We start from the raw sequence: 25,212 nt of genomic DNA, 5'->3' as shown, positions 1-25,212 counted from the left end.
TGAGTTACCTTATATGACAATAGATGTAAATACAGTGCATTTTCTTCTCCTGGCCATATCGGGTGTTGTATATGGTCTTTGAATATATATCACCCGTCTTGACTCTCGGTCCCGCGAAAGTCTGCTCGATGTATTTCTTGCAAGTCAACGGGCGCAGACGATCCACTGCTACTTGAGCCTTCCGTTCTTCGGCTGATTTCCCTCGTCTTCCATCTGTAAGAATTGTTAAGTCGACATTTTTGATCGACTCACCTCCCAACGTGATGACTAATCATGTGCGTCCCCTGACCGGCATCGCTTCTCAACCGCAGTGACGTGAGGGTGTATCTGCCTACGGAAGGCGAGTTGTATTCTAGTCATTCTTTATTTAAGCATAGCTTCTGATGGTGGCTTGTCCTTTTATCATCTTTCATATTATCCATGCTCCAGCTTAAGCATCGCTTTTTTCCGTTTTGATTCCGTTATGGCTTCCGATGCMACGTCAACGACTTCCGAGGCTCGCGAGTTGAGCTTAATATCAAAGGTTGAATTAAGAATTGCACTTGCAGACACAGATGAGAAACTCGAAGGACTTCTCAACACATATTTGGCTCCGTTGTTACTGAAGCTGGGCTCCGAGAGTCACGCAGTCCGCAGTAAGGTCATTGCGGTGTGCCAACATATCAATACCAGAGTTCAAGCACCGTCCATCCAACTGCCCGTGGCAGCTCTGCTAAAGCAGTTCAAAGACCAGAAGTCTCAACTGATTAGACATTTTGATTTGCTTTATCTTCAACAAGGCATTGATCGTTTGGGTCCCAACGCGAGAATTGACATCTTACTCCCTCTGCTCCAGGGAATCTCTGAGATCGGAGTAGCAACCAATCAAGGTGCCATTATCTTCAACCTCGTCTTGCGGCTTCTGCCTTTGCTCAATCTACCTCCAAAGGGAAGTGAAGAGGATGCACAGTTAAAGTCGAAGCTTGGTCTTTCTGACCAGGATACGAGTTTTTTGTCTTCGTGGTTCGAGAAGTTACTTCTTCTGTACCCTGCAGAAAAGAATGCAACGACATGTCCTGGGCTATCACCCGCGGAGTACACCTTTCTGAACAAAGGCCTTCCTGCAGATGAGACATGGAACCCTGCTTCGAACGGCGGGCTCAACCTTACCGCAACGAAAGTAACAGCTTTGAGGTTCCTCACTAGCGGAGCTTTCACGGACTCGGAGAGATTCATTCCCGCTCTTATCGCCTCTGCGGATGCAAACTCTCGAGTCTCTGACCTCGGTGAAGAGATTCTGAAGCGATTTATTCCTGACCTAGAAAATCCTGATGTGGTGCAGAAACTGTATAGCCTCTATTTTGGGGACGGTACGGCGGATGGTGCCCAGCCGGTGCGACCTCCTGTACAGTTGAAGATCCTGGTTTTCTTAGGAAAGTCGATCGTAGCTACGAAGGATACGGAAAGAGTAATTCGATTAATTGAGGAAGGTCTCCTCTCAGACAAAGCAAGGTCTTCCCAAGGCCTACAAGCCTCGAAACTGAGAACCCAGATCTTTACGTTCACAACCTGGGTGGTGCGGATGGGATCTCCCTCCGATCTCAAGTTGATGGCGCCAAAGCTCATAGCAGGGTTGAGGGACTTCATCCAATCTCAGGGTTGGCCCAGCCCTGGAGCCAGCGGCCAAAGGCTTCCCGCATCAGACTTGAGCCTCCGGGGTCTTGCTTATGAGAGCATTGGTATACTTGTTCCTAAGGTCGACTTTCAAGTTCAGGACGAACAGGCGCAATTTTCTGATTTTGATCTGATCAAATGGCTGTTCACGTCCTTGAGCTCCGACGACTCGAGCCCTCAGATCTTTGTGAGCATTGAGCAGGCCCTGGGGAGTATTTTGAACTCTTCAGTGGACCGATGGAATAAGGAATTTCAAGAGCAAATCCGTCCTTTCCTCGTTCATCAGATGGGTAATCAACCCGGTGATGAAGATCCCATCACTGGATTCAAGGTCGTTCGCAGATCGCAATATGCCGCCGTTCGTTTTTCAAATCGATTCTTACCATATAGTGATGTTGTGGCTCGCTGGATTGACCTCATGGCTGTTGCGCGCGGATCGGAACTGAATCAAGAAGTTGTAGAGGAAGGCAAGAAGGGCCTACATCCTTATTGGTACCGGCTGCTCAATCCTAGCAAGGACAGAAAATGGTTCGCATCGGCAGCAACAGATGAAACAGACCAGGCTTGGTACAGCTTTCCAACGTTTTCCGACGCGACTCGCTTTCTACTTGGCTCCCCAGCATCAACCGGAAGTGCAGTGGCACCAGCTCTGTCCGCGCCCGAGGTTTTGTCGGGACCATACAGGACCGCTCTGCCCGTTGCTATTGCATTTCTTCGCAATATTCTTCTCTGGGAGTCTCTATCAGCATCCGAAAACATCGTGGAAATTGAGCAAGATTGGGACGTCAAACTTGACGTGCTTCTTACGTCTGATGAAGAAGCCCGACGGGGATTGAAACTGTACATGCAGTCGTCGGACAAGGAAGCTATTTTATTATTCCTAACAAGCGCCTTGACTGGTCTTACGAGTGACAAACGATTGGGTCTACAGCGGTGCGGAGAGCACTTTGTCAACATCTGCTCGCTGGCGTCAAATGAAACAGTTGGGGCCATGGTTCCGCAGACGCTGTCATTAAAAGCCTCTGTAAGCAGTACTGATCAGGAAATACAGAACAAGGCTGCGCAAGCTCTTGGGATTCTAGCATCTCACCCTGCGTTTTCTGATGCCGATATCCGAGCACTGCTTTCAGATCTGTTGGATTCTGTATCCACATGGAAGACAGCAATCGGAGAAGCCATGCTGAAGATACGGGGCGCAATTCTTGCCCTAGCTTATATGCTGAGCAGGCTTGCGTTTCGCAAGGCGCTCCATAGAGCCTCCAACGAACAGGTGGAACAATTCACAAGCACTGTATTTGACCTGGTAGAGAACTCTCGTGACGCTCTCCTCCGACGCTCCGCACAAGTGGCACTCGGACTACTAAGTCTCTCGGGAATTCTGTCGCCGGCAATGATCTCTGATGCCAGATGGAAGCAAATCAAGGAAAAACTAAATCAAGACGCGAAATCCGAGAGTGATACCGCCATCACCGCCCTGGGCCTTCTGGCCTTGACCTTTGCGGGATCAAGTACTGAACATGTGCTCTTTAAAGAGCTGCTCACTTCGCTTTATGAGCTGCATGAGATCCGAAGCCCCGAGATCCACTTTACTGTCGGTGACGCATTAAGTAGTGCCGCGGTCGGTTGGAATTCGAAGTCACTACTCCGGCAATTTGACGTCGATGAGGAGGTTCCACACATGACAATTTCGGAGAGAGTCCTCGCTGAGATGACCGACAAGATCATAGCGGACTGCACCGCATCGAAACCCTCGCTAAGGAAGTCGTCCGCTATATGGCTGTTGTGTCTGATCAAAAACTGCGGACATCTGGCCGAGATACAAAGCCGGCTACGCAAATGCCAAGCCACATTCACAGGCATACTCGGAGATCGTGATGAAGTTGTGCAGGAGACTGGAGCACAAGGACTGGGCCTCGTCTACGAGATGGGCGATCAATCCCTTAAAGACGACCTTGTTCGAGATTTGGTTGACTCCTTTACTGCGAACAAGTCTAACCTCGGAGGAGGCAAAATCCACTCAAATACGGAGCTTTTCGAACCTGGTGCTCTCCCTACTGGAGAAGGGTCGTCGATTAATACGTACAAAGATATCATGAATCTCGCATCTGAGGCTGGTGACCCAACAATGGTGTACCGGTTCATGTCGCTAGCCTCCAACAACGCGCTTTGGACTAACCGTGCCGCTTTCAGCAAGTTAGGCATCAGCACTATCTTCTCTGATTCTAGTGTCAACGGATATCTGGCGAAGAATACCAAGATCTACCCGAAGCTGTTCCGCTACCGGTTTGATCCCAACCCGAACGTGCAAAGATCCATGAACACCATATGGACAGCATTAGTCAAGGACCCAACGGTGGTAATCAATACTCATTTTGATGAGATCATGGATGATTTGCTGACAAGTATGCTGGCGGGCCGGGAATGGCGCGTTCGTCAGGCAAGCTGTGCTGCGATCGCAGACTTGATGCAGGGACGGCAACCCGAAAAGTACGCAAAGTATCTGGATGATATCTTCACGAAAGCATTCAAGCTCCTGGACGATATCAAGGAATCAGTCAGAGTCTCGGCGCTCAAGCTCTGTCAAACGCTCACCAATGCAATCGTCCGTACGTTAGAGACGAGTGATCTGGAAACGAAACGAGCAAATGCCATGTTAGCAAGCGCCATTCCGTTTCTGCTAAGCGACAAGGGCATGGAGTCCAGTGTGCAAGAAGTTCAAGGATTTGCGATCGGGGCTCTGGTTCAGATGATCAAGAAGAGTCCCAGTGGCCCATTACGAGCGTTTGTCCCTCGCATAATCGAACAGTTTCTCAATTCGCTGAGCTCCTTGGAGCCTCAAGCGGTCAATTATGTTCATCTCAATGCGGACAAGTACGGGTTAACAGGCCAGGAAATAGATAAGATGAGATTATCTAGCATCCGCACCTCACCGATGATGGAAGTGATCGAACGATACCTGATTGACATGCTGGACGACGCCAGCATGAAGGAATTTGCACCCAGGTTGGAAGGTGTCCTTCGCTCTGCAGTTGGACTTCCATCGAAAGTGGGATGCAGCCGTGTCCTTGTCCTCCTCAGCATGAGGCCAATGCTTTTCCGTCCGTATGCGGATCGGTTCATTCAGCTGCTCAGCAAATACGTCGTCGATCGGAACGAAACCGTCAGCGCATCCTATTGCACCTCCATTGGCTATCTCATGCGCTTGGCTACGGACGACCAAGTCTTGAAAACCATTAATTATGCCAAGAATCTATATCTGGCGGCGGAGGATGCCAATGAAAGAGTCATCTCGGCAGAAATTTTACATTCTACGTCCAAGCTGTCCAATGACCGGTTCACGGCGTTTGCTGCTACGACACTGCCTTTTATCTTCATTTCAAAGTATGACACGGATACGCATGTACGGGAGGTCTTCGATAATACCTGGCAAGATAATGTCGGCGGCACCAGGGCGGTTTCACTTTATGTCAAGGAGATTGCCAGTCTCGCTGCGGAGAACCTGGATTCCCCGCGGTGGGCTATCAAGCACACGGCAGCCCTTGGTATTGCAAATGCCGTAATGTTGCTGGACGCCGATCTCGATCTCGCCACAAGTCAATCACTCTGGCCTGTGCTGGAGAAGGCACTGGCGGGAAAGACGTGGGACGGCAAAGAGGTTGTGCTCAAGGCGTTTGTGAAGTTCGCAAGCCAAGCTCAAAAGTTGTGGCAAGAGAACAAGCAGCTTAGTGACTCAATGAAGGTAAGTCTCAGTCTTGCGTACCTTGGATACTTAGGATGCTAAGTGGCCGGGTCAGGTTATTGCGATCAGAGAGGCGAAGCGCAACAATCCAGCATATCGTCCGCATGGCCTCGTAGCTTTAGGCGGAGTCGCTCGTGCGCGCAAAGACGTGGGTTTCATGCCGGATGCGCTGAACATTGTGTCTCGAGTACTGGACGAAGTCACGGATGCTGATACAGACTCCATGGACATTGATTCGGGTAGCGGTCAAAATTCCAAGTATGTCCACAAATATTGCTCCCCTTTCTCAGTTTTTATAGGTTCTTCTAGCTTCTCGAATAGATGTCTGACTCTTAAACAGACAAACCTTAGAAGATACACTGGCGGCCTGTGTGAGGTGTCTCTTTGAATGTCTTGAACCGTCTGCCTCAGCAGCGGGAGGTTGGTATCCACAATCCATCATTTCCTGTCAGGAGTTGCTGACCCGGACGACAGCAATCAAATGCTATCTCGAAGAAATGACACCACTGATTGACAAAGCTGTGGTACATGGGACGAGGAAAGTGCAGGTTAGCCTTTACGAAGAATTGGGCAAGCTATTCGAGAGATTTGGGAAATGGGCAACCGCAGGCAATGGCCAGAAGCCTGAAGCAGGCGAATTGCAGGAGTCGTTGGTGGCACTCGCGCAAAAAATGCTTTGTCGGGAGATAGACATATCCATCGAAACTATCCGGATGGGACGCGCACAGGCCGCAGCCGCGTACGTTACTGTGTCCCAGCAGATGGGGCTAGAAGTCAGTCAGGCACTGCAGGAATCGGTCAAGACCTGGAGAGACGGCGAAAGATCGGGACCGATACAACAAATCCTCAACCAGGTATTGGGTGACCTTGCAGTCGTGCGGTGAGACAAATCGAGAACGCGGAGAAGCGTGGTTTGTCCCAGCTTGAGGAGGCGAAAAGCCTCGATACGGTCGGTACCTGTCAGGCTGCCACGCTGCCAGGCCCAGTTGCCATGCAGTGATATTCAGCCGATCTATCTTCTTACCATACCGTCGGGTTACGGCTGGGCCCGGGGACCGGGGAGATGCAGACAACCAATCAGGTTCGATATTGGGGGGTGCCGTCAGGCGCATCACTTGACCTGTGCGTTTAGGTAGGGAAGAGCACCGGTCAGGGCAAATTGTACTGTCGAAAATCAAGGAATGACTACATGACCTAGAATTGCATTATTTGCTCCGAGGACGGACCCATGACGAGCTGATGAATCATTTATTAAGCAAACTATTTGGGGCTTCGTAGTGTTGTCCGTTGCGGAGCCGAAGAAATAGACAGCTCCGCATATGTCACTTAGCACCTATCATCCATTAATATTGCAGGAGGACGTTTAGAATTATTCTTATTGAATACTGCATAAGAAATGGAAAATAGGGTAAGTTGGTAACGGTGCAAAGTTGCGGACGTGTCCTAGCGTAACCCATTAGACTTTGGTCCAGAATTCAGAATGACACTTGGGGACTATGATTGGTGGGCACCTGGGGGGTTTGTCTTACCCATCCGTTGGGCACGGGCCGAATAGTACAGGGACCAAGGTTGACGATCCAGACCGGCCGAGACCAGTCTCGTTAGGGAATGGGACTATTTTAGTCTTCATCCTATGTACCGTGACTACCGTCTACATTGTACGGATTATTATTAAACGCTTTGCGGTTTGGACGCTTTGCAGGGGGGATCTAGACCATTGGACATGGCCATCTCGCCGGAGAAGGTCGGCCTTTGATAGTGATACGTGGTGTCGAATCGACCTCTGGACAGGACCATGGATAAATGGAAAAGAAAATACGAATTGATGGTGTACCCAGGCTTCGTTGAACTATCGATTGCGGGTTTATTGCTCGGATCCGACGAGTCGGGAGGTCTGTGAGGCCTGCATATAGTAGTACTAAGCATTAAGCGAGGCATGGTCGCTCTCTGGTGTTGGCTTTAATTGACTGGTGGTTCGGAGCTAGCAAGATTAATTTATGCTTACACTTGCTTTATGATCTGATCGAGTGGGAGACAGGAATCGAAGAATAGGAATGCTAGGGTACTATGAGTGCCGTCCTGAGTGACAATCCATAGGCACGTCCAAGGAGCAGTACTCTCTTCATGAGACATCTTGCTGCTAGGCAGCCTGGCAGGTGCATCATTGAGACTTAAGGTACCAGGTAACTAGATAGTGGTTACTCCGTATAGATACCCGACCATAATCCTGGATAAAATGCACTCAAGCTAAAGCAAAACAAAACCAAGAATTCCTTACCCCGCCAATCAAAACCTGCTACAATCCATGGATGAACTTTACTCTAGCGCCGACACTATGCCCAATCGGACTAGCTGACAATACTGCAGAACGCTTTTTGGGGGACGCAAGGAGCGTAGTCTGGAAACCAGGCAATCGCCCGAAAACCTCATCTGTCTTTGTCAGCCAGCCTTGTGAGATAACGACGACAACGTTCTTGGACTAGGAATGAGTTAAGATGTGACTATGGTCGAATCTGGTGCGATCAAGCGAATCACTGCCAAATAGAAGCTTGTCATGCAGAACTGCCAAGGCTGAGCCCCTAGGGAGGTACAGCTGGAGTCAACCATCCGATCTCTGGTCTATGGACTTGGGTACCTAGTACTACCTACAAGGCTACAACTTATTCATGGCTGTTTGTTAACTGGAGCTTGGACTCGGACTCACCGACCACCTTGGAAGCTTGAAGTTCTTTTTTCAACAAGTGCTATTAGTATACCCCATGACCGTGCCTTGCGTGCGTGTAATCCGGCGAGAGATCCGTGACGCAAGGCCGTCTGCAAGCCTGGAACATGATTTTTCCCCAGCTCGCACTGACTGCGTGACCATACAAGCCGCACAAGTGGATTCTAAGATATCGCCACCAGCAGACAAACTGCAGCATCAGTCTGCCGGTGATTGCGCAATTGAGAGCGGATCCGAGAATCGAACCATATTCGATGTTGGCTGGAATTAGGATCATTTTGGAATCCTGGATAAAGCAAACTAGAGAACCAGTGGGGGAGCATAAAATTCCAGCATTTCAGATACCCTTAGTCTATGTCCTAGGTAATTGCACCACACATTGGTAGTACCTAATACTATTTTTGATCGCTTATGAACCAGTCAAGAGAAGGAATTCAGGGTGCGTCTGACCCGGCGCATAGTCACGCTGCATATTACGTGAAGATTGGTTTCATACTATGGAGTCTTACCTTGGCAGGACTCCGTATTTAGCAAGGGAATAGTTATTCGGAAATCAGACCCAGGGGCTTGATTCGGGCGCAAGATATGTCATTATTGTATTGTTGTAGCTGTATCTACTATCTGTCTACCTTAGATATCCCTAAACTCCATCCTAGTATCTAATACTCCATAGAGCGTGGAGGGTGGACTAAAACTGCACTACTGTGCTGGCATTCAATAATACACTTTATGGCCCAGACCCGATCTTAGCGGCGCAGGGTTGTAGAGGTCCTGCATTTCCGAGTCTTACCCTTATTCTGTACAAAGTAAAAATACTAACAATACTAAGGTAGGTACCTATCAGTTCAATGTTAACCGCCGCGTCGTAGAGTTCAATGGTACTGTACTGAATTTGATACCTGAGAATAACAATTTAAATTTAGGTATTGTTGCAGGATCCACTCACTACCTTAGTACCTCCTGTATCCGTGCCAGGCGCACCCACACCACTCCGTGGTGTGGGTGCGCCGCACCGGAATCGTAGTTTTCAGCGGAATCGTAATGTACCTTTTATATGGTGATGCCATATAAAAGGTACATACTCCCTAAGTCTACTATCTTAGGTATTTGCTAGGGGTGACTATATTTTAAGATAGTAATATTAAAATTACACATTCTTATATCTCTAATCTTTAGTTAAAACTCTTAAAAGGCTTTTAATTATAAGTTGTTCCCTCATGGAGAGTTTCCCTCTATAAAAACTCTTTCTTAGGGAAAAAGAAAGAGAGAGATTATTCCGTCTTAACACTTGTAATATTTCTTTCTAATAATAAAGATAGTAATAAAAGATAGATATTTATATATCTAAATAATAGTAAACTATAAAAACCAAATGTGTACATATCTAGATCAAATAATCTATATGTACCTTTTATATAGCAATACTATATAAAAGGTACATTACGATTGCGGTGAAAACTACGATTCCGGTGCGGCGCACCCACACCACGGAGTGGTGTGGGTGCGCCTGGCACGGATACCACTAACTTACTAAGACCAGGGCAATCTTCAAATTCCATTTACCACATGGTTGGCACATGCGGTTCCAATCCGAATCATCCATCTCTATTTTTCCCTTTTGGCGCTTGCCCCCCCCATCGATCGATCGGATTTGCTTGCTGATTTCTCGATCATAGGATATTAGATACGCAATATCATCGCTGGTCATGTGTCCAGAAGAAAAATAAAATAAATAAATAAATAACGGAAGGAAAAAAAAAGAAATGGAAAAATGGAAAATTGAGAAAAAGAAAAAAAGGAAAAAGAAAAAGGAAAGCTCTCATTTCGGTGCCGTATTGTTTACTTGTACGGAGTACATGCAGATACATTTCATCAGATCCGCCACCACAGGCACAACCTGAACGGACCTCCGGTTCTGGGCTGCATCTATCTAGACTAACTAAGTACCTAGATCCCTAGATATCATGCCGGCTTTGCTGGGTGTTCGTCTGAGATCCCTAGTTGCCTCCATGATGACAACTATTCATGCTACGTCCGAGCTGACTCTTCTTCGGTAGAGACAGCCGCACCTTATCGACTTTTCATTCCCCCTACTTCTGCTTTAAAGACGGGGGAAAAATGTGTATACTATTACTGACCATGCCTTTATTTACTTCACATCAACCATCGTTCTTGAGTCTTACATGCTCTTGCTCCGACTTCGATTGACTCATTCATTCCTCGAACACCTCTTGCTACCATCAGAGTGACTAGCAATCACTAACATCATCCTGGCGCCTGAAGGACACTCACCTTCAATCGTCACCCTGTGAGATGGCCTATCCCTTACCTTCCCCGTTTAAGAGCACCTTCCTGATGAGATGAGTCCAGGCCACGAAGAACTCATCTCAATGGCAGCCTTCAAGTTCGGGATGCCATCAAAGAAGAGCGCGCCTTCACGCAAGCGCGCTCTTGTGTTACCCATCATTGCCCCAAAGGACGGTCATACAACCTCCAACCCCAGCTTCGATACCTCCATGACCGCCGAGCAGACACCACTTCCCAGACCACGTTCGCGATTTCCTCCGCGGTCTCGTACAGGGTGCTGGTAGGTCTTTCCGATCAAGATTCCGCGCTTTTGGCGGGTGGTGCGCTGATGTCATACTTGCTTCCCTCTAGGACATGTAGAGTGAGCCAGCTCTTTCATCCTGAATTTGCGTGCGGGGTACATGAAATTTACTAACTTCTATGTCTTCAATTGGATTAGAGTCGCAAAGGTTAGTCTAAGCCTACTCGCATGCTTGGTATATTCGGGACGGGTTGATCTTTTTGATTGGATTGGACTTTAGTAACTGGTCTACAGTCAAGTGCGACGAAGGTCATCCGCAGTGCAATGTAGTACACCTTGCCCCTTGAATTATCCGCTCCAGAAATGCAGTCTAACCCCTATATCCTTAGCAATGCTCGAGGTTGGGTCACATCTGCGACTATCGACCTCGTCTATCCTTTCGCGACGACACACGGCGAACCATAGAGCGGATGTCTGATATCACAATCGCGGGCAATACGGTTTGGGATTGTGAGACACCTTTGCTTTCTATTCCTCGTCGAGATATGATGCACTAACTGGGCTATGTCAAATCGCAGCAAACGCATGTTCGCAAAGCAAGAACATCTCGAGCGATTCCGCGACAGATGATCTCCTACCCCCTTTTCCACTGCTCGCTACGGACGAAGAACGGGAGAGGAAAGCAGAATCAACAAGACCTGGAACATATCACGTCATCGTCATTCCGGAAAGTTTTACGCATCTTCCGGAGTACATTGAGGATGCTTCTGAGGAAGAGCTCAGAGATACCATCCCAAGCCCTTTGCGCGGGGACACCGAGACTGCCCAATTCACAAACAATCCGGAGCTTGAAGATTCCAACGTGGTCATCCTGAAACAATTCAAGGACTCCAAACGGGCATCGTCTTCTCAGTGTCAGAGTGCAAGCCATTCACCCACATCCGACTTGCGCGAGTCTTCTCTTTCCGCCGCAACAGTTGATGCGACATCTCAGAATTCCGCAGATGACGACCCAATTCTGGACATGCTGGAACAGGAGGGTCTAGAGGCGATTCTTCTCGGTCATTTCCGCGATGTGGTGTGGATGCAGCTCGTTCCAGCCGGAGGGATCTTCAACTTTGCGGGTGGAAGCTCACTAGACGCCGATGTCTTCGACCGTGAAGCCACAAACTTCCCTCCTGTAAGATTTGCCATTCCCTAGCCTACATGATCAAATTACTTTCTTTTTCTTTTTTTGAGTCCTAACGGCACGACCCATAGCTCTTCCATGCGATGATGGCGATTTCCGCCCTCAGTCTCGACCGAAAAAGCGGTAGCTACAGTATAGACGCTCTGCATTACTATCACCAGGCATTTCTATCACTCCAAAAAAGCATATGGAGCGACAAAGACCTATTATTAGATGGCCTTTTCCTGACACATTTCTTGCTTTTGGCGTACGAGGTTGGTTTTACGTTTCCCCGTCTTTTCCCTCAAGCCCGCACGGGCTGATCGTGCTATGTGATGTCCACTTACACTCCAAGTACGTAGCTTGCGGCAGCTGAGCTTGATGGCTCAAGTTTATGGTCTCACCACATCTCCCGATTACTCCACATATCGGCTCTTCGGCGCTCAACGTTCGGGATCGAGCCATACCCGCACATAATCTGGTGGATTTGCAGTGTTGATCTTTACGCTCTTTTAAGTGGAGCGGGGACTGGGGCTTTTGTCCAGGAAGCGTTGGAGAATCCAGCTCTGCTCCCTGGGCTTGGTGCTTTCCAGCAGTCTATGCATATTCAAAGCTATGGCAGTGTCTCTCTTGAAGACGGTGATTCCTTGGTTGTATTACGGCTGTACCATGATACTTTCAAGCTCGCTGCAAGACTCGGATTCCTTGCAGCGGAGTCACGCAGAATCAACCTGCCCTTTCCATGTTCCCATCAGGACCAACGTCAAAGGGAAGTTTGCGAGTGGCGCGAAGCGTTGTGGCTGTTGTGGAACTCGCCAGAAGCCCAGTTTCTCGCCCGGGCACAAGAGAGCTTACCACTATTTCTACAGGAAATCCTCTGGCAGGTTGGTTGATTTGTCGCCTTGGTCTTCTTGAGCCCACATGATACTGACCGCTCGGTCGACAGACCTCTCTGTTATACCATACGTCGCTCCTCTTCTCCTACACCAGTCTCTGGCCTGGCCAGTGTTTCGGGCCCGGAGCTGCGCCTCAAGAAGAAGTTCGCCACCATGCTGCAGCAGTCTTCTGCGTCGCAGAATCTGTGATGGCGCAAAGCAAAGAGAATTGCTGGCGCTCTGTGACGTTCCCCCTTTTCCTGGCGGGATCCGTCACCCCGTCCAGCGATCTCAAAGTGATAGCCCTGGACATGCTTTCCAGGTTAGAGGCGCAAGAGATCGGCCGCAATGCAACAAGTATCCGATACCTATTTCAGGTGGTGTATGAGCGACAGATGCAGCAATCCCGGGGCGTCGGCCATCCGGGGAGCGCTGACTGGATCGAGATTCTTGCGGAACACGGTCTGTCTCTGGTGACTTACGGGTGACACGACGGTGATGATGAATTTATCTGGATGATACCCCTTTTCTTTATGGTTTTTCGGTGTGATTGTTATGCGCTTGAGCATGAGAACATGATTTGTATGCATAGGGTTGCAAAGGCACGCGATGGTAGGATTTTGGATGCATATATAGTCGGCGGAAGAGCTGTGCCTTGAGTGTTTTGTATGATATAGGCCGGTCATGACCTGCAATCTAGCTGATGTGAGGGAGGGTTGAGAGAGACTTGCAGAATCCGTGGATAGGCTCGCAGCGGGCCGATCCAGAGTTGATCTTTCTTTCTTCCAAGCTCCCAAGTACTACAGAGTTATCTGTGAGCCGTCCTCTGATAACCCTGAATACTCCCATCAGCACCTAGGCGCCCAAATGATACAAGTTTATTCAAATCCAACCACCAATGATATCGTTTCTGCTATCTGCTTGTCGGTGCTATTCAAGGTTTTTCAGCAGTGATCGATTGTTGCACGCGCAGAAGAGCTCGGTGCCATACCCCGTGTCCTGCAATCATCCAGACTCAAATCGCAGATATTCAAGGCATCTCGACACAGTCATTGGGCGCTGCCGAGTTGGACGATGTCGTCGTGCAGGCCAATAACAGCGAGCCCAAGCGGGTTCTGGCACTCTAAATGTCTTGTCCGGCGGCTACTCCACGACTAGCACCGAGCACAGGTACATCCGACCGTACGAGAGGAAACCAGAACGCATTAGACAAGCCTGAAAGCAGTGCGCTCTCGTCATTGATGATAATTCTGCAAGACGTCCGGAGTATCTCCCTTCATTTTCTCTTCCTCGACTCGAAGCGAGCTGCCTGAATAATACCTCTTCTCTGTTTCCCCCGCATCCTCCTGCCTAGTGTTGTTACCCCTCATCGGTCTCTCTCTCTCTCTCTTGCGCGCCTGCGCCACTAGGCAGCGTGATTTCAGCCCATACTTACTCCTATCCACGGTCGCAATCGGTAAGAAAAAGGTATATTCTGGCTTCGCATTCTTTTTTTCTCATTTCCTGCGCTCTGTCGTCGTTGTCTTCCTTTCTGACTTGTCATATTCCAGTCACTAGCACAAAACTGAGCATCGGTGATATATCGCTGTCATGAACCCCAGCAGTACCCATCAGGGTAACCCTGATGGAGAGCTGTTTCTCAATTCCTCGAGTCGACCGCCGGCAGAATCTCCTGTGGTTGAGCCGTTACGCATCTGCAAAAGAGATACGCCTTCACCAGCATCCCAGGGTTCTGCGCCGCTTCCATATCCTGATGACCGGCCCAGGCTGGCCCAGATGCGCAGCTCGTCTGGTTCCACCGGGTCGAGTCCGACGACTGGTGAATCTGGCCGACATGGGTCCCCTATTTCATCCGTAAACAACTTGTCCTCGATGCCGGCAGGCTCCAGCGCAACGAGACCCTCAGAGTACCCGGCAGCTCTTCGGCCGCGTGACGGGCGCGAGCCCAAGCCCGCTACGTTGGCCGAAAGACGGGGCAATACCGCTCCCAAACCATTACCAGAATCGCCGGGTCCAGATGCGCCAGATAGAGAAGCCTTGTTTGCCCGGAAATATCAGCGCGTGCCGGCGTCTTCGGCCCCATCGTCAGATGGTATCCAGCGGGAAGAAAGCAATGCTTATCCGGATTACCAGCAGCAGTATTGGCCGCCGCCTCAACCCTCGACTCCATCTGCTGTCTCTACGAGGCTAGGGGCGTCGCAGAGTCTACAACCTCCTAGCAGCACGATCAATCGAATCAGCTCAACCGCATCCAATTCGACAACCCGTGCCCAGAGGGGATCGCCTCCACCCCCGGAGACTCCCATCGTTGGCCCTGGCCAACAACCTGGATCTGATATTGAGGCCCGGTATGCAGCTTCCGGCATTGCGGGCACGTCGACACTGGCAGGATTGCATGCGCAAAGTGCTGCCGCCCAGCAAAGAGCAGAACCATATGCCGGTCAATTACCTAGAACCCAGCAGCACCAGCTTCCCACTCAGCGGCCGTGGACTCCAACAGAGCAGCCGGGGTCTCAACCACATGGTCCACCCACAGTTTACCAAGGCGCCGAGGTCGTGGGATCACGATCACCGAATCCACCGGCCAGTTCTTATCATCCTCCTCCGCCTCAACCTATCGCAACGCCGCCTCATGCCGCTGCACAAGGCCAACAGCCGCCGAGGATTCCCCCCAACGCACTGGAGCAAGACCTTGAAAGGATGCGTATTAGTTCCTCGCCTCCCCCTGCGTACTCGAGCGTATCTGGACCCGCCGCTCCCCAAGGCTATCCAAATGAAAAGCAGCGTTTGTCGGCTTCGATGGGCCAGCCAGCTCTTGCAGCAAGCCACCCCGCAACCATGGCTCCTACCACTGCTGCGGCGGCGGCGCCTGCTGCTTCAACAGTCTCGCCTCAGGATCATCCCGCGTTTGCCAACGAACCCCGGCAGCAGTCCCCGGCAGGTTTATCACCACAGAGTGGTACTTCGGCCGGGCGCCAGCCTACTCCTGTGCAGAATGCACAAGCCGCTTCCTTGCCCAGCTCATCGACGGTTCCTCCAGCCTCTCCGCCGCCGCTCCCAGAAGGATGGATAGCCCATCTGGACCCTAATTCAGGACAGTACTATTATATTCACCTCCCAACTCAGTCGACCCAGTGGGAATTCCCCAAGGGACCGACTCCTTTAAATCTGAACGAAACTCCGTTGTCACCGGTCGGCAGCGTGTACAGTAGTCATCCTCTTGCCTCCCCCGGCCTTTCAGCTTTTGGAAAGCCACTGGCGTCTCCCGGCATACCTCTTACGCCTGGTCTAGCGCCCGGCTATGAGAGCCTGCAGTCACCCGTTGTGGCTGGTTTCAGCGGGCCACCTCCAAGCAGTGGGGTTGACCTGTACAAAGTTGCTCCAACCAACGGTGTTTACTTCGGCCCCTATCTCCGGTACACGAACATGGATCTCGAGCGCGGTATCTGGCTGGGCTCTATTCTGCTGGTCACAGACGCTGCACAGCCACCAACCATTCACATCCATCAAAGCGTCGATCTGTCGCCCAATCCCCGGCAGCTCAAGCCAATGAGCATTGCCGTGCACCAGCGCTGGACGTTTTACAAGTACGAGGTTGACTTGCGGATGGAGGAGTCTGGTCCCGCCAAGTGGACGTATGCCATTACGTCGCATCTTGGCTGTACTCGGTACGAGTTCCTGGTGGCTGGTCGGTACGAGACGAACTGGCGCTTCGTCGCCACTTCTGGCAACGACTTCTCGCTCAACGTGAATGCAAACGAGAGGTCCCGTCTGGGAGGAGTCGGTTTCATGTGGAAGGACATCATGCAGAAACATAATGAGATCGGAGGCTTCCATGCGCAGCTGTGCTGTGGTGGCCAGATTTACGCGGATCGAATGTGGAAGGAAGTTCCATCCCTGAAGCAGTGGCTTGCGATCAGTGGAAAAGAGGCTCGCAAAAATGCGCCGTGGACGGCAGCGCATGAGGAGGATGTTTCTCATGCTTATTTCCATTACTACACCAGTCATTTTGACCAGCCTTATCTGAGGGAATCTTTTGCTCAGATCCCGTATGTCTGCCAAATTGATGACCATGATATGTGAGTTTTGCCCTCACCTTGTCCTCTTGTGAAGGAGGAGCAACTGACGTTATCAGCTTTGATGGGTTCGGTTCGTACCCTGAGCATATGCAATTCTCAAACATGTTCAAGAACATCGGGCGAATTGGTATTGAGATGTATCTGCTCTTCCAACACCATACGACGCTGGACATCTTGCGAAATGTTAGCACCGACATAGATCTTTTCACCATCACGGGGACAGGTTGGCATTTCGTCAAGTATTTAGGACCCGCAGTTGTCGTCGTTGGCCCCGATTGTAGGTCGGAGCGAAACCCGCACCAAGTCATAGCTGGACCAACCTATCAGGGCATTTTCCCCAAGGTCGCGATGTTGCCTCCTTCGGTGCAGCACTGTATATGGATGCTGTCGGTCCCCGTCATCTACCCCCGGTTGGAGACTGCCGAGCACATCGCACATACTGTTGCCACGGGGAAAAGAGCCGTCACCGGGGCGTACAACGTGCTGGGCAAAGTCACGAGCTCTGTGGCCGGCGTGGTTGGTGCCAAAGATATGGTCGGCTCTGGTTTCGACTCGGTCAAGCGAGCCGTGGGTAAGTCAGGTCTCATGGGTGGGATATTAAGTCCCTTTGGGGAGTTTGATCTGCTCGATGAATTGCGCGATCAATGGACGCATGAATCCAAGGTCTGTGAATCGAGCTCGACTGTCATGCTCAATGCTTGAGAGGCTAATGTGGCAATACAGGATCTCGAACGAACATATCTCATTCGCACACTCCAAGGCATCGCCCACCAGAAGTCCCTGCGAATGACCTTCCTTTCCGGTGCCGTAAACGTCTGTGGTGCGGGACTAGTGCACGACCCAGCTCACCCACAGGACCACAAGACCATGTACCAGATCATCTCCTCGGCCGTTGTCAACAGCCCTCCTCCCTCGTACATCATCAAACTCCTCCACAGCAGCCGCAAGCCCCTATACATTCCCGCGAACGGCCACCGCTCCATCCCGTCGCAACCCACAGATACCAAGGAAGACATGATGGAGATCTTTCAGACGGACGTCACGGGCCAAACGCGCGAATACCGTAAACTTATGGGTCGGCGCAACTACGTGGCCATCGTCGCCTACGACCCCGAGGTCGTGAACACCATGTACGGCCAGAACATGGCCCATGGCAGCGGCAAGCTTAATCTCGCCGTCGACTTCATGGTTCAGGGCGACGGCACCTATGGGAATGTGGTCAAGTATGGACCCGTCATTGTCCCAAGCCTGGAGCATGGGAAGTGACGTCGGTTCGTCGCACGGTGCCCTGTTCAAGCGTTCTTTGGGTTTTCTCTTCCCCGGGTCAGTGTTTTATGTGATGATGCATGACTTTCTTTCTCCCAATCTCCACCGTCGTTTTGTCTTTTCTTAATATATATTATGTGTTCATAGCGACGAGATTAGATTGCCTCAAGTCAAGTTTTAAATCAGTCATGGTTCTTTTCTGGACCCCTCTCGTCCCTCAGATGAGCGACTTTGCGCAGACAACCAGCATTGAGCATGCCCGGTCCATTGCGCGAGCTAGTAGAAGCTAGATTCATTCCCAAATCGGCATCTCTCTGTCTACAGAGTGATATCGCAAGATTCGGCCTGGCTAGCGTCAGAGGAATTCTTGTTCGAAAGTGGCAGGCAAATTTTTATTATCCCGCTAGATAGCATATCCAAATCATTACAACCACACTGAAAAAAGGATCTATGTGATCTCGGAGACCTAGTTCTGAATGTCAGATATCTTGCCAGTTGGATCACCGCCTGGTACACAAAGCCCAAGCCGCCAGAAATAGTCGCGATGTGCGAAGAACAGCTCCCATAGTCGGTATTTGGAGGGAATTAGATGCCAAGGCAGGCTGAATGGCGTCTGTAGTTGCTCACGATCGGCAACATCGGCATTTGCACCACTATGAGGATCCCCATCTACCAAAACGGCCTGATGGGGTGATTGGACTCGTTTGGATAGGTATTGCTTGGTCAAAATGATATCATCAAACTCCTTCAGCATCAGTCCTACAGCTTCATCCGTTCCTGCAATGCATCGAGCATCGTTGTCGCCCTGGCATAGTCTGATGTCAAGGGGTAAAGGCGAGAGCTCCTCCTTAGCAATAAATATCTCCCCCGCATGCATCTCATAACCCCATTCTTGCAATGGGAGTAGGGGCACCGGATCGTTGACATGTGTGACTCTTCGAAATCTTGGGTCCTGGGCATCAGCTCCCAAGCCATCCAGATCGAAGATTCGATCCAGAAATCCCACAAAGGCCTTGTTTCCGATCCTTGGCTCTCCGAAAGTGGTCACTTGTGGATTCCATCCGCGCAGTTGCATTTCGACACCGGCGAGGGCGGCGACCGCGCCACCGAGAGAGTGACCGACCAAAACCAAGCTGTAATCCGGATACAGGGCCCTTGCCGCGGCTACCTGCTCGAGTACTATGGCGCGAGTGTTGCTCCAGGAGGCCAGAAAACCTGCATGGACGGTGCAGTTCCGACATTGTAAATGGTCGGACTCTCTTCCATTTTCGGGGTGATACGGTACATAGGCCTGAGGATAGGCGGATAGATCGATGATCGTGTTGGCGATCGAATAAGTACCGCGAAAGGCAACGATGACGCGCTTCGGGGATGGTTCATGGGAGAGGGCTATGTAGCCACAGGAATCGGAGAGGAAAGGGCCGGTATTCCATGTCTAGAGAGGATGTAAGCGATCAGGCTTCAACAGAAAGGCAACATGTAAGTGAGAGACATTCAACATACGGTGACCAGTTCGAAGCCCTGGAATTCGCTACAATGACTGAGACACTTGAATGGCTTCCGAATTTCAGAGGTCCCAACGCAATACGAGACATCGACGATACGTGCGAGCTCTTCAAGTGAGCCAAAGAGTTCCTCAGATATCTGCTGTTGGCCTTCATCATCCCTGCCAAATATTGCGCCATCCACGCTCACAACGAAGAGACTTGAAAAGCAGGCGAAAATATTGAGACAGACCAGGCAATACTTGCGAAGCATGATTGGAGAAACGCCCCATGCCATGAGTCTCAATCTCCTGGACTAGAGAACATCGTTTATTGTGTGCTATCGACAGCGGGACAGGCACTTGCTCTCCGACCTTGGGTGTTTAAGGAAGATAGTGACAATGGAGCTCGTGATGTGTCATCGTGATTTGTGACGTTTTTCGAGAATCCGGGGTAGTCAGGTGACTCAGCTCCATATCCAATTATCCACAGGTCTCCATTGCCGGAATTGTGCTAGCGGAGCAGTCCAATGACGTACCAGTCAACTTCGGTCCCCTAATGACTGGTCCCTCTGCCTCTCTGGGCTATTATAAATAACAAACAACGATAATAACGCGGAGAGGAAAAAGTACAGATTTGTAGGTACAATTTCCAGTAGCTGCATAACGCTCCTTGAATATTTAAATATGTTTCTTGCAGGTTGATAAGCCTATCCATATCGGTTGTTGTCTACTGTGATTGCCGTATGAATTGGTGATTGCTCGTTGATATCAAACTTGTTCAACTAAGTCATACGTCAACCATGTCCAATGATTTGAGTGCCGGACTCTAGGATAGTCATTTCAGAACAACGTCGACTACGTTGTTGAAGAAGTATGGTAAGCTGGGCGGACATCTACATGGTCCAGACTACGACACGACCATCAACTCCGCTCGCTAGTACGCAACCGTTAGTGACACTCTTCTCCGGTAAGGCGGGAGTGCCTCATAGTGGAGCATGTATGACTTACTGCTAAATTTGTGGACCGCGCCGCCCGTCTCTTCATACACCCTAATTGTGTTAATGGTGTTCTGATGGATCGTCTTAAGTTGTGTGTCCGCGTGAGTCTGTCCCTTGAGATCCATCTGGCGGAACATATTGAGGGCCGACTCGTCTCGCACACTGCCAGCTCCGGCTCCCGTCTTGCTCTCGATAGCACCTACCAGCTTCCACCCGCTCTCATCGCCGCTGAAGCGGAATGGCTCGCAATCCTAGCGACGGGTCAGCACGATAGACTCCGCACTAATACAATGATCATTAGGCACTCACATGACCGGCGGCAATGATCTCATTCTCCCCATTCCATATCAGGCTAGTGAACGGCAAGAGGCGCGTGGTAATGCTCAACATGGCCCTAGGAGGTTGTTCGGGGGCACTGGGGTAAACAACAGTGACACTGCTGTCATGTCCAGTGAAAGCTAGAGCGTTTCCACTCGGGGAGAAGCACACGGCATGGATCCATCCAGCCGAGTCGTTAAGGAACTCCCCGCAGACTGTGTTGAACGGAAGACGTTCTCCCCAAGCGCTTGGCTCTGGGCGAGTGTCAATACCTTTGATGAAACTGGAGAAAACCCGTGCATGAGAGTCCGTCGAACCCGCGGCAAGCAGAACGGAGTTTGGGTGCCACGCGAGAGTAGTGATGGTGCTCCGAATGGGCTTCTTCAGGTGCTTTGAAATCCACCAGTCGTTCTCCTCTTCGAAGTAGCAGACGGCAATGACGCGAGCTCCCGATCCAACGGCGAATTTCTGCTCTGATGGGGACCAACGCACAAAAGTCGCAGCTCGGTTGATCCGGAGGAGAACTAGAGTCGGCTTCCAACCCGTCGGAGTTTGTTCCCAAACATAAGCATTACGATCTGTACGCGAGGGGTCGGTTAGCTGGTGCTGGGGTCAGGATGGCTGCGGATCTGTGATGGATGGTGTACCTTGGGAACAAGTGACGATACGGCCACTATTGGGAGCAATATCAACGCTTGTCACTGTCTTTTCATGTCCCTTGAGTTCATCGGTCAAGGAGAATTTGCTGCCTGCTCGCTGATAAAGCTCCACATTGTTCTCGCGTGCAACAGCCAAGGTGCTCTTATCGCTTGAGAAGGAATGATCCGCAATTGGACTGTGAAACAAATGGTGGACCTCAGGTGCAGACATGGTAGTATGAACGACAGGAGGAGCTCTCTACTGTCATGCGAAAACGATGCTTATTAGGAATGTGGTAAGCGGTACGGGATAGTCAAAGTAGGGAGAGCAACAACCTCGAATGGCCATGCGGGGGACCAGGCGAAGATGACGAATGAAGTGGACGGAGCGATTAGGTAATGCATCACATGATTAAGGAGCTAAGGACGTCCACACAGCAAAAGATGGGCGAATGGTGTCCATGCATTGAAACGCGTTCAACAGTAACTACATAAGCTCCTCGAATTTTTCGCACGCCTCTCCTCACTAAGTCTCAGTATTTCGGTCACATCCCTGTCTCTTTGAGTCATGTCTGCAAGAGTGGCCTCCGGACGCGGTGGCAATCAGAACAAATCTGTGCCTGCTGGCGTACCGAACCAAACGTCAGTCTCCCTGCCTTGGTCCTACTGCTAATTGGTTTTGTCTGACAGAAAATCAGGCTGTATTGTACCAATCTCCCAGACAAACTCCGGAAGTATGACTTACGGTTGTCGCTCTATACTCTTTTCTCCACCTACGGTACTGTCTTGGACGTCGTGGCCATGAAAACTGAGAAAATGCGCGGTCAAGCGCATATTGTGTTCAAGGATGTCCAGGCTAGCACACAAGCTATGCGCGCGTTACAGGGCTTCGAATTCTTCGGGAAAGAAATGGTAGGTGCTTTTTGATTCGAGGGTCTTGCCATTGGTCTTAACACGGTGTATTTCAGAACATTGTCTATGCCAAGGGCACGTCGGATGTGATCGCCAGGCTACGAGGGACCTACAACGTCCCCGCAGCTACTACTGCCCAAGCTACAGGTGCTTCCACAGATCTCCAGAAATCGATCTTCAGCGGTCCCCCTGGATCCACAGCACTACCCCCGAAACCCGCGGGGCAGGTCAACGGCGAGGCCCAGGCAGCTCATGGAACTAAGCGGCCTCGTGAGGAAGAAAGTGATGAAGAAGAGGCACCGATGGACGAGGACAGTGACGTGCCAATGGAAGCCTCGTCAGATGAAGATTAAGAGCGCATGGTCACTTGCGGCTATCCCCGGTTCAGAGAGAGGGATCAGTATTAGGAGGGAGCGCTAAAGAACTTCCTGGAGCATCGTTTGTCGTTTGCTTCAAAATCCGCCTGATTCAACTCCGGAAAAGGTTCTTGCGTATCTGTTGCGAAAATTTCACACGGCAGTCGAAGGCCAACGCAATTGCCTACCAGCCCAAGCCAGATGAGGAGATACGTTTCGGCAGTGATCTTTCGCCACCCTGCGATTCGCGTCATCGCATCGGCAGTGTTGCAAGGGTGAACGAAGAATGCCGGAACACCAGATTCAGGATGATACTACGCAGTGTGAGCTCCGCAACGATCTGATATGCCGAAAAAAAAACAATAAAAGCACATGCACCTACGCCAACACTAATGCCACCCATGACACCCACACTTTGCAGTTCCTTTCTGTACTGGTCCGGTACCAGAAGGTGATAGACAGCGTCTATCTCTAGCGACTGTGGATGACCATCACGCCGTAACAGGAAATATAGGACGGGAACGCGGTATACGGGGGAGAGAAGGATGTCATAATCTACATGTAATCCGGGACTCGTCTGGGTTGTTCGAATCAGAGCTTCCTGGTGTTGGCTGTCAGATCATAGTGCAGATGTACATAGGAGCACTTTCTCCACGAACAGGATCATCTTCGCACAAATTTGGTTCTTGAGACTCGCCCAGTTCTGGAGGGACGTCGTCAATGTGTTGACCGGTGAGGTCTTCAATGCTTCGCGAAATTTTGAGAATAGCGCCAGTAGTCTAGAAGGTCGACAGAGCAAAGGATGAAAAATGACATCAGAAAGTCTAGCCTCACGGTCCAGTATATTGACCGCTTGAAGAAGAGAGCTCTCAAGAGCGAGTCCTTACCTTTTGCACAAGCCTAACGGAGGACCAACCTACATGAACTGGATCGCTGGCCAGATCATGGAGTCGACCCACGAAGGCGCGACAGGCGCAGGCGAATTCCTCTGGAGTTAGCGAGGGAAAGGCCGAAAGGGGGCCCTGGCTGGACGGAGACGTCATTCGACTGCGCGGTCAGCAGAGACGCGGTGTAGGTAAAGCTGGATAGGTAGGCAGCTAAGGTAGGCAGATTGCTCGGTAGCCGACAAAAAGCGATTGCAGAAGCTCTTGCGTTGCAGGGCAGAGTGAAGACGCACTGTACACCGACTCAGTTGCCACTGTCAATCCAGATTTCCCACGACGCATTCAGAACTCCGGGCTGGCATCTGGCATTGATCAAAGGTAGGTTGCTGTTTGCAGAAGTCCTTAGGCAGCTGTGCGGTAGGTATGCATTAGACTGTCCCCGTCCCAAGAGTTCAAAACAACCTCCGGATACGGAAAGCTTCCGAACGGTAGGCAGAGAGGGACTGCACTCTGTAGTGATGCTCCTTCTGCTGCCTATCCAGTATCTAGGTAATTAGCAGTGGTGATGATTCATATAGCATTTCGGGTTAAACAAGATATGTCGTCACCGTAAAAGCATTTATCGTAGAAGAGAAGAAGTGGATAGCATAGAATAGATGATGCGCGGCGAGCAGTTGCCAGTTGGCGTAAGAGGAAAATAGTTTCGAACCACGCAGTACCCGGGACTCAACGATTAATTGGATTAAGAATACAACAATGGTATTGTGTAATCGAGATCTTAAAACTATCCACAAAATCTAATCTCGTCTAAAATTATCCTTTATGATTCCGAGACCTCCAGCACACCGGGTCCCATAGTGAAGGTACTTCAGAGCCACCTTTTGTCTGAGATTCTGTAAGCATGATTCTATGTAACACTTATCCAATGACAGTGAAGATTACGATCTGAGCTCGATCTATCATCTATGGATGTCTCTGAGAGTCGGAGTGGAGGCGGTGGCTGTTTCACTTGCACATGCTGTTTGCGACGACCTTTGATGTTCTTTCGGTTTTCAGTGTCTCCCACCGCCACACCACCTAACAATTAGTAGTTAAGACCTGAATGAACTAACTGATAACCAATCGTCTAGACCACGCTCTCCAATGTCCGTCTTTAATTGCCTATTATCATTCAGGTAAAGGTAGAAAGAAATACAAGAATAGATAACGGGGACTACCTGCGCAATTTCCCAAGTCCTGTTACTCCCACTGTTCCAACTTCCAACTTCCAAGGTCGTTCTTGAGCTAGCCTATCTAAGTAACATTGTTGTTGCACGGATTCATGGTGTGATGATCCGAAAACGTGAGATAAAGAGGAGAGTACCTTTAGTCCTTTACCCACTTCTAATAACCAACCAGTCATTAGCCAGTAATTTGCCATGTTTCCCGTTGGTTTCGAGCTTGATTCATAGATAATCGTTAGGAATGTAGCTGTCAGCTTGTGGATGGTTACATTAAATTACCAAGTACCTCTCTAACAAGGTGGAATAATTGTACGAAGGTACTTTCTTTGTCCGTGTTCGGCCATGAC

The 25,212-nt window shown here is 50.2% G+C and overlaps 7 protein-coding genes across 7 annotated transcripts; 4 read left to right on the top strand and 3 right to left on the bottom strand.

Annotated features, from left to right (window-relative positions):
- Positions 1 to 463: 463 nt before the first annotated feature.
- Aspvir_002479 (ECM29 family proteasome component) lies at positions 464 to 6,276 on the top strand (the record flags this gene model as incomplete). The annotated part of the gene is made up of 3 exons (XM_043274078.1): positions 464 to 5,392; positions 5,448 to 5,650; positions 5,733 to 6,276. 3 exons carry the CDS (start codon positions 464 to 466, stop codon positions 6,274 to 6,276), a joined length of 5,676 nt encoding a protein of 1,891 aa, XP_043130013.1.
- Positions 6,277 to 10,474: 4,198 nt separating this feature from the next.
- Aspvir_002478 (Zn(II)2Cys6 transcription factor) lies at positions 10,475 to 13,193 on the top strand (the record flags this gene model as incomplete). Its single annotated transcript, XM_043274077.1, has 7 exons — positions 10,475 to 10,701; positions 10,943 to 10,988; positions 11,052 to 11,172; positions 11,241 to 11,842; positions 11,923 to 12,105; positions 12,193 to 12,714; positions 12,777 to 13,193. 7 exons carry the CDS (start codon positions 10,475 to 10,477, stop codon positions 13,191 to 13,193), a joined length of 2,118 nt encoding a protein of 705 aa, XP_043130012.1.
- Positions 13,194 to 14,295: 1,102 nt separating this feature from the next.
- Positions 14,296 to 18,050, top strand: Aspvir_002477 (WW domain protein; the record flags this gene model as incomplete). The annotated part of the gene is made up of 3 exons (XM_043274076.1): positions 14,296 to 16,784; positions 16,841 to 17,447; positions 17,508 to 18,050. 3 exons carry the CDS (start codon positions 14,296 to 14,298, stop codon positions 18,048 to 18,050), a joined length of 3,639 nt encoding a protein of 1,212 aa, XP_043130011.1.
- A 466-nt stretch (positions 18,051 to 18,516) lies between these two features.
- Positions 18,517 to 19,832, bottom strand: Aspvir_002476 (lipase family protein; the record flags this gene model as incomplete). The annotated part of the gene is made up of 2 exons (XM_043274075.1): positions 18,517 to 19,485; positions 19,554 to 19,832. 2 exons carry the CDS (start codon positions 19,830 to 19,832, stop codon positions 18,517 to 18,519), a joined length of 1,248 nt encoding a protein of 415 aa, XP_043130010.1.
- Positions 19,833 to 20,429: 597 nt separating this feature from the next.
- On the bottom strand, positions 20,430 to 21,722 carry Aspvir_002475 (WD40 repeat domain-containing protein; the record flags this gene model as incomplete). Its single annotated transcript, XM_043274074.1, has 4 exons — positions 20,430 to 20,470; positions 20,545 to 20,785; positions 20,844 to 21,430; positions 21,500 to 21,722. The coding sequence occupies 4 exons, from the start codon at positions 21,720 to 21,722 to the stop codon at positions 20,430 to 20,432; spliced, it is 1,092 nt and encodes a 363-aa protein (XP_043130009.1).
- Positions 21,723 to 22,058: 336 nt separating this feature from the next.
- On the top strand, positions 22,059 to 22,755 carry Aspvir_002474 (U2 snRNP complex subunit MSL1; the record flags this gene model as incomplete). Its single annotated transcript, XM_043274073.1, has 3 exons — positions 22,059 to 22,132; positions 22,189 to 22,402; positions 22,459 to 22,755. 3 exons carry the CDS (start codon positions 22,059 to 22,061, stop codon positions 22,753 to 22,755), a joined length of 585 nt encoding a protein of 194 aa, XP_043130008.1.
- A 50-nt stretch (positions 22,756 to 22,805) lies between these two features.
- Positions 22,806 to 23,801, bottom strand: Aspvir_002473 (ATG3/ATG10 family protein; the record flags this gene model as incomplete). The annotated part of the gene is made up of 4 exons (XM_043274072.1): positions 22,806 to 23,072; positions 23,141 to 23,359; positions 23,418 to 23,537; positions 23,679 to 23,801. The coding sequence occupies 4 exons, from the start codon at positions 23,799 to 23,801 to the stop codon at positions 22,806 to 22,808; spliced, it is 729 nt and encodes a 242-aa protein (XP_043130007.1).
- Positions 23,802 to 25,212: the final 1,411 nt, after the last annotated feature.

The sequence above is a fragment of the Aspergillus viridinutans genome, assembly GCF_018404265.1.
Source record: "Aspergillus viridinutans IFM 47045 DNA, scaffold_12, whole genome shotgun sequence".
NCBI classification, from domain to species: Eukaryota; Fungi; Ascomycota; class Eurotiomycetes; order Eurotiales; family Aspergillaceae; genus Aspergillus; species Aspergillus viridinutans.
Note: the sequence above shows the minus strand (reverse complement) of the source record. Positions and strands in the feature narration are given on the sequence as shown.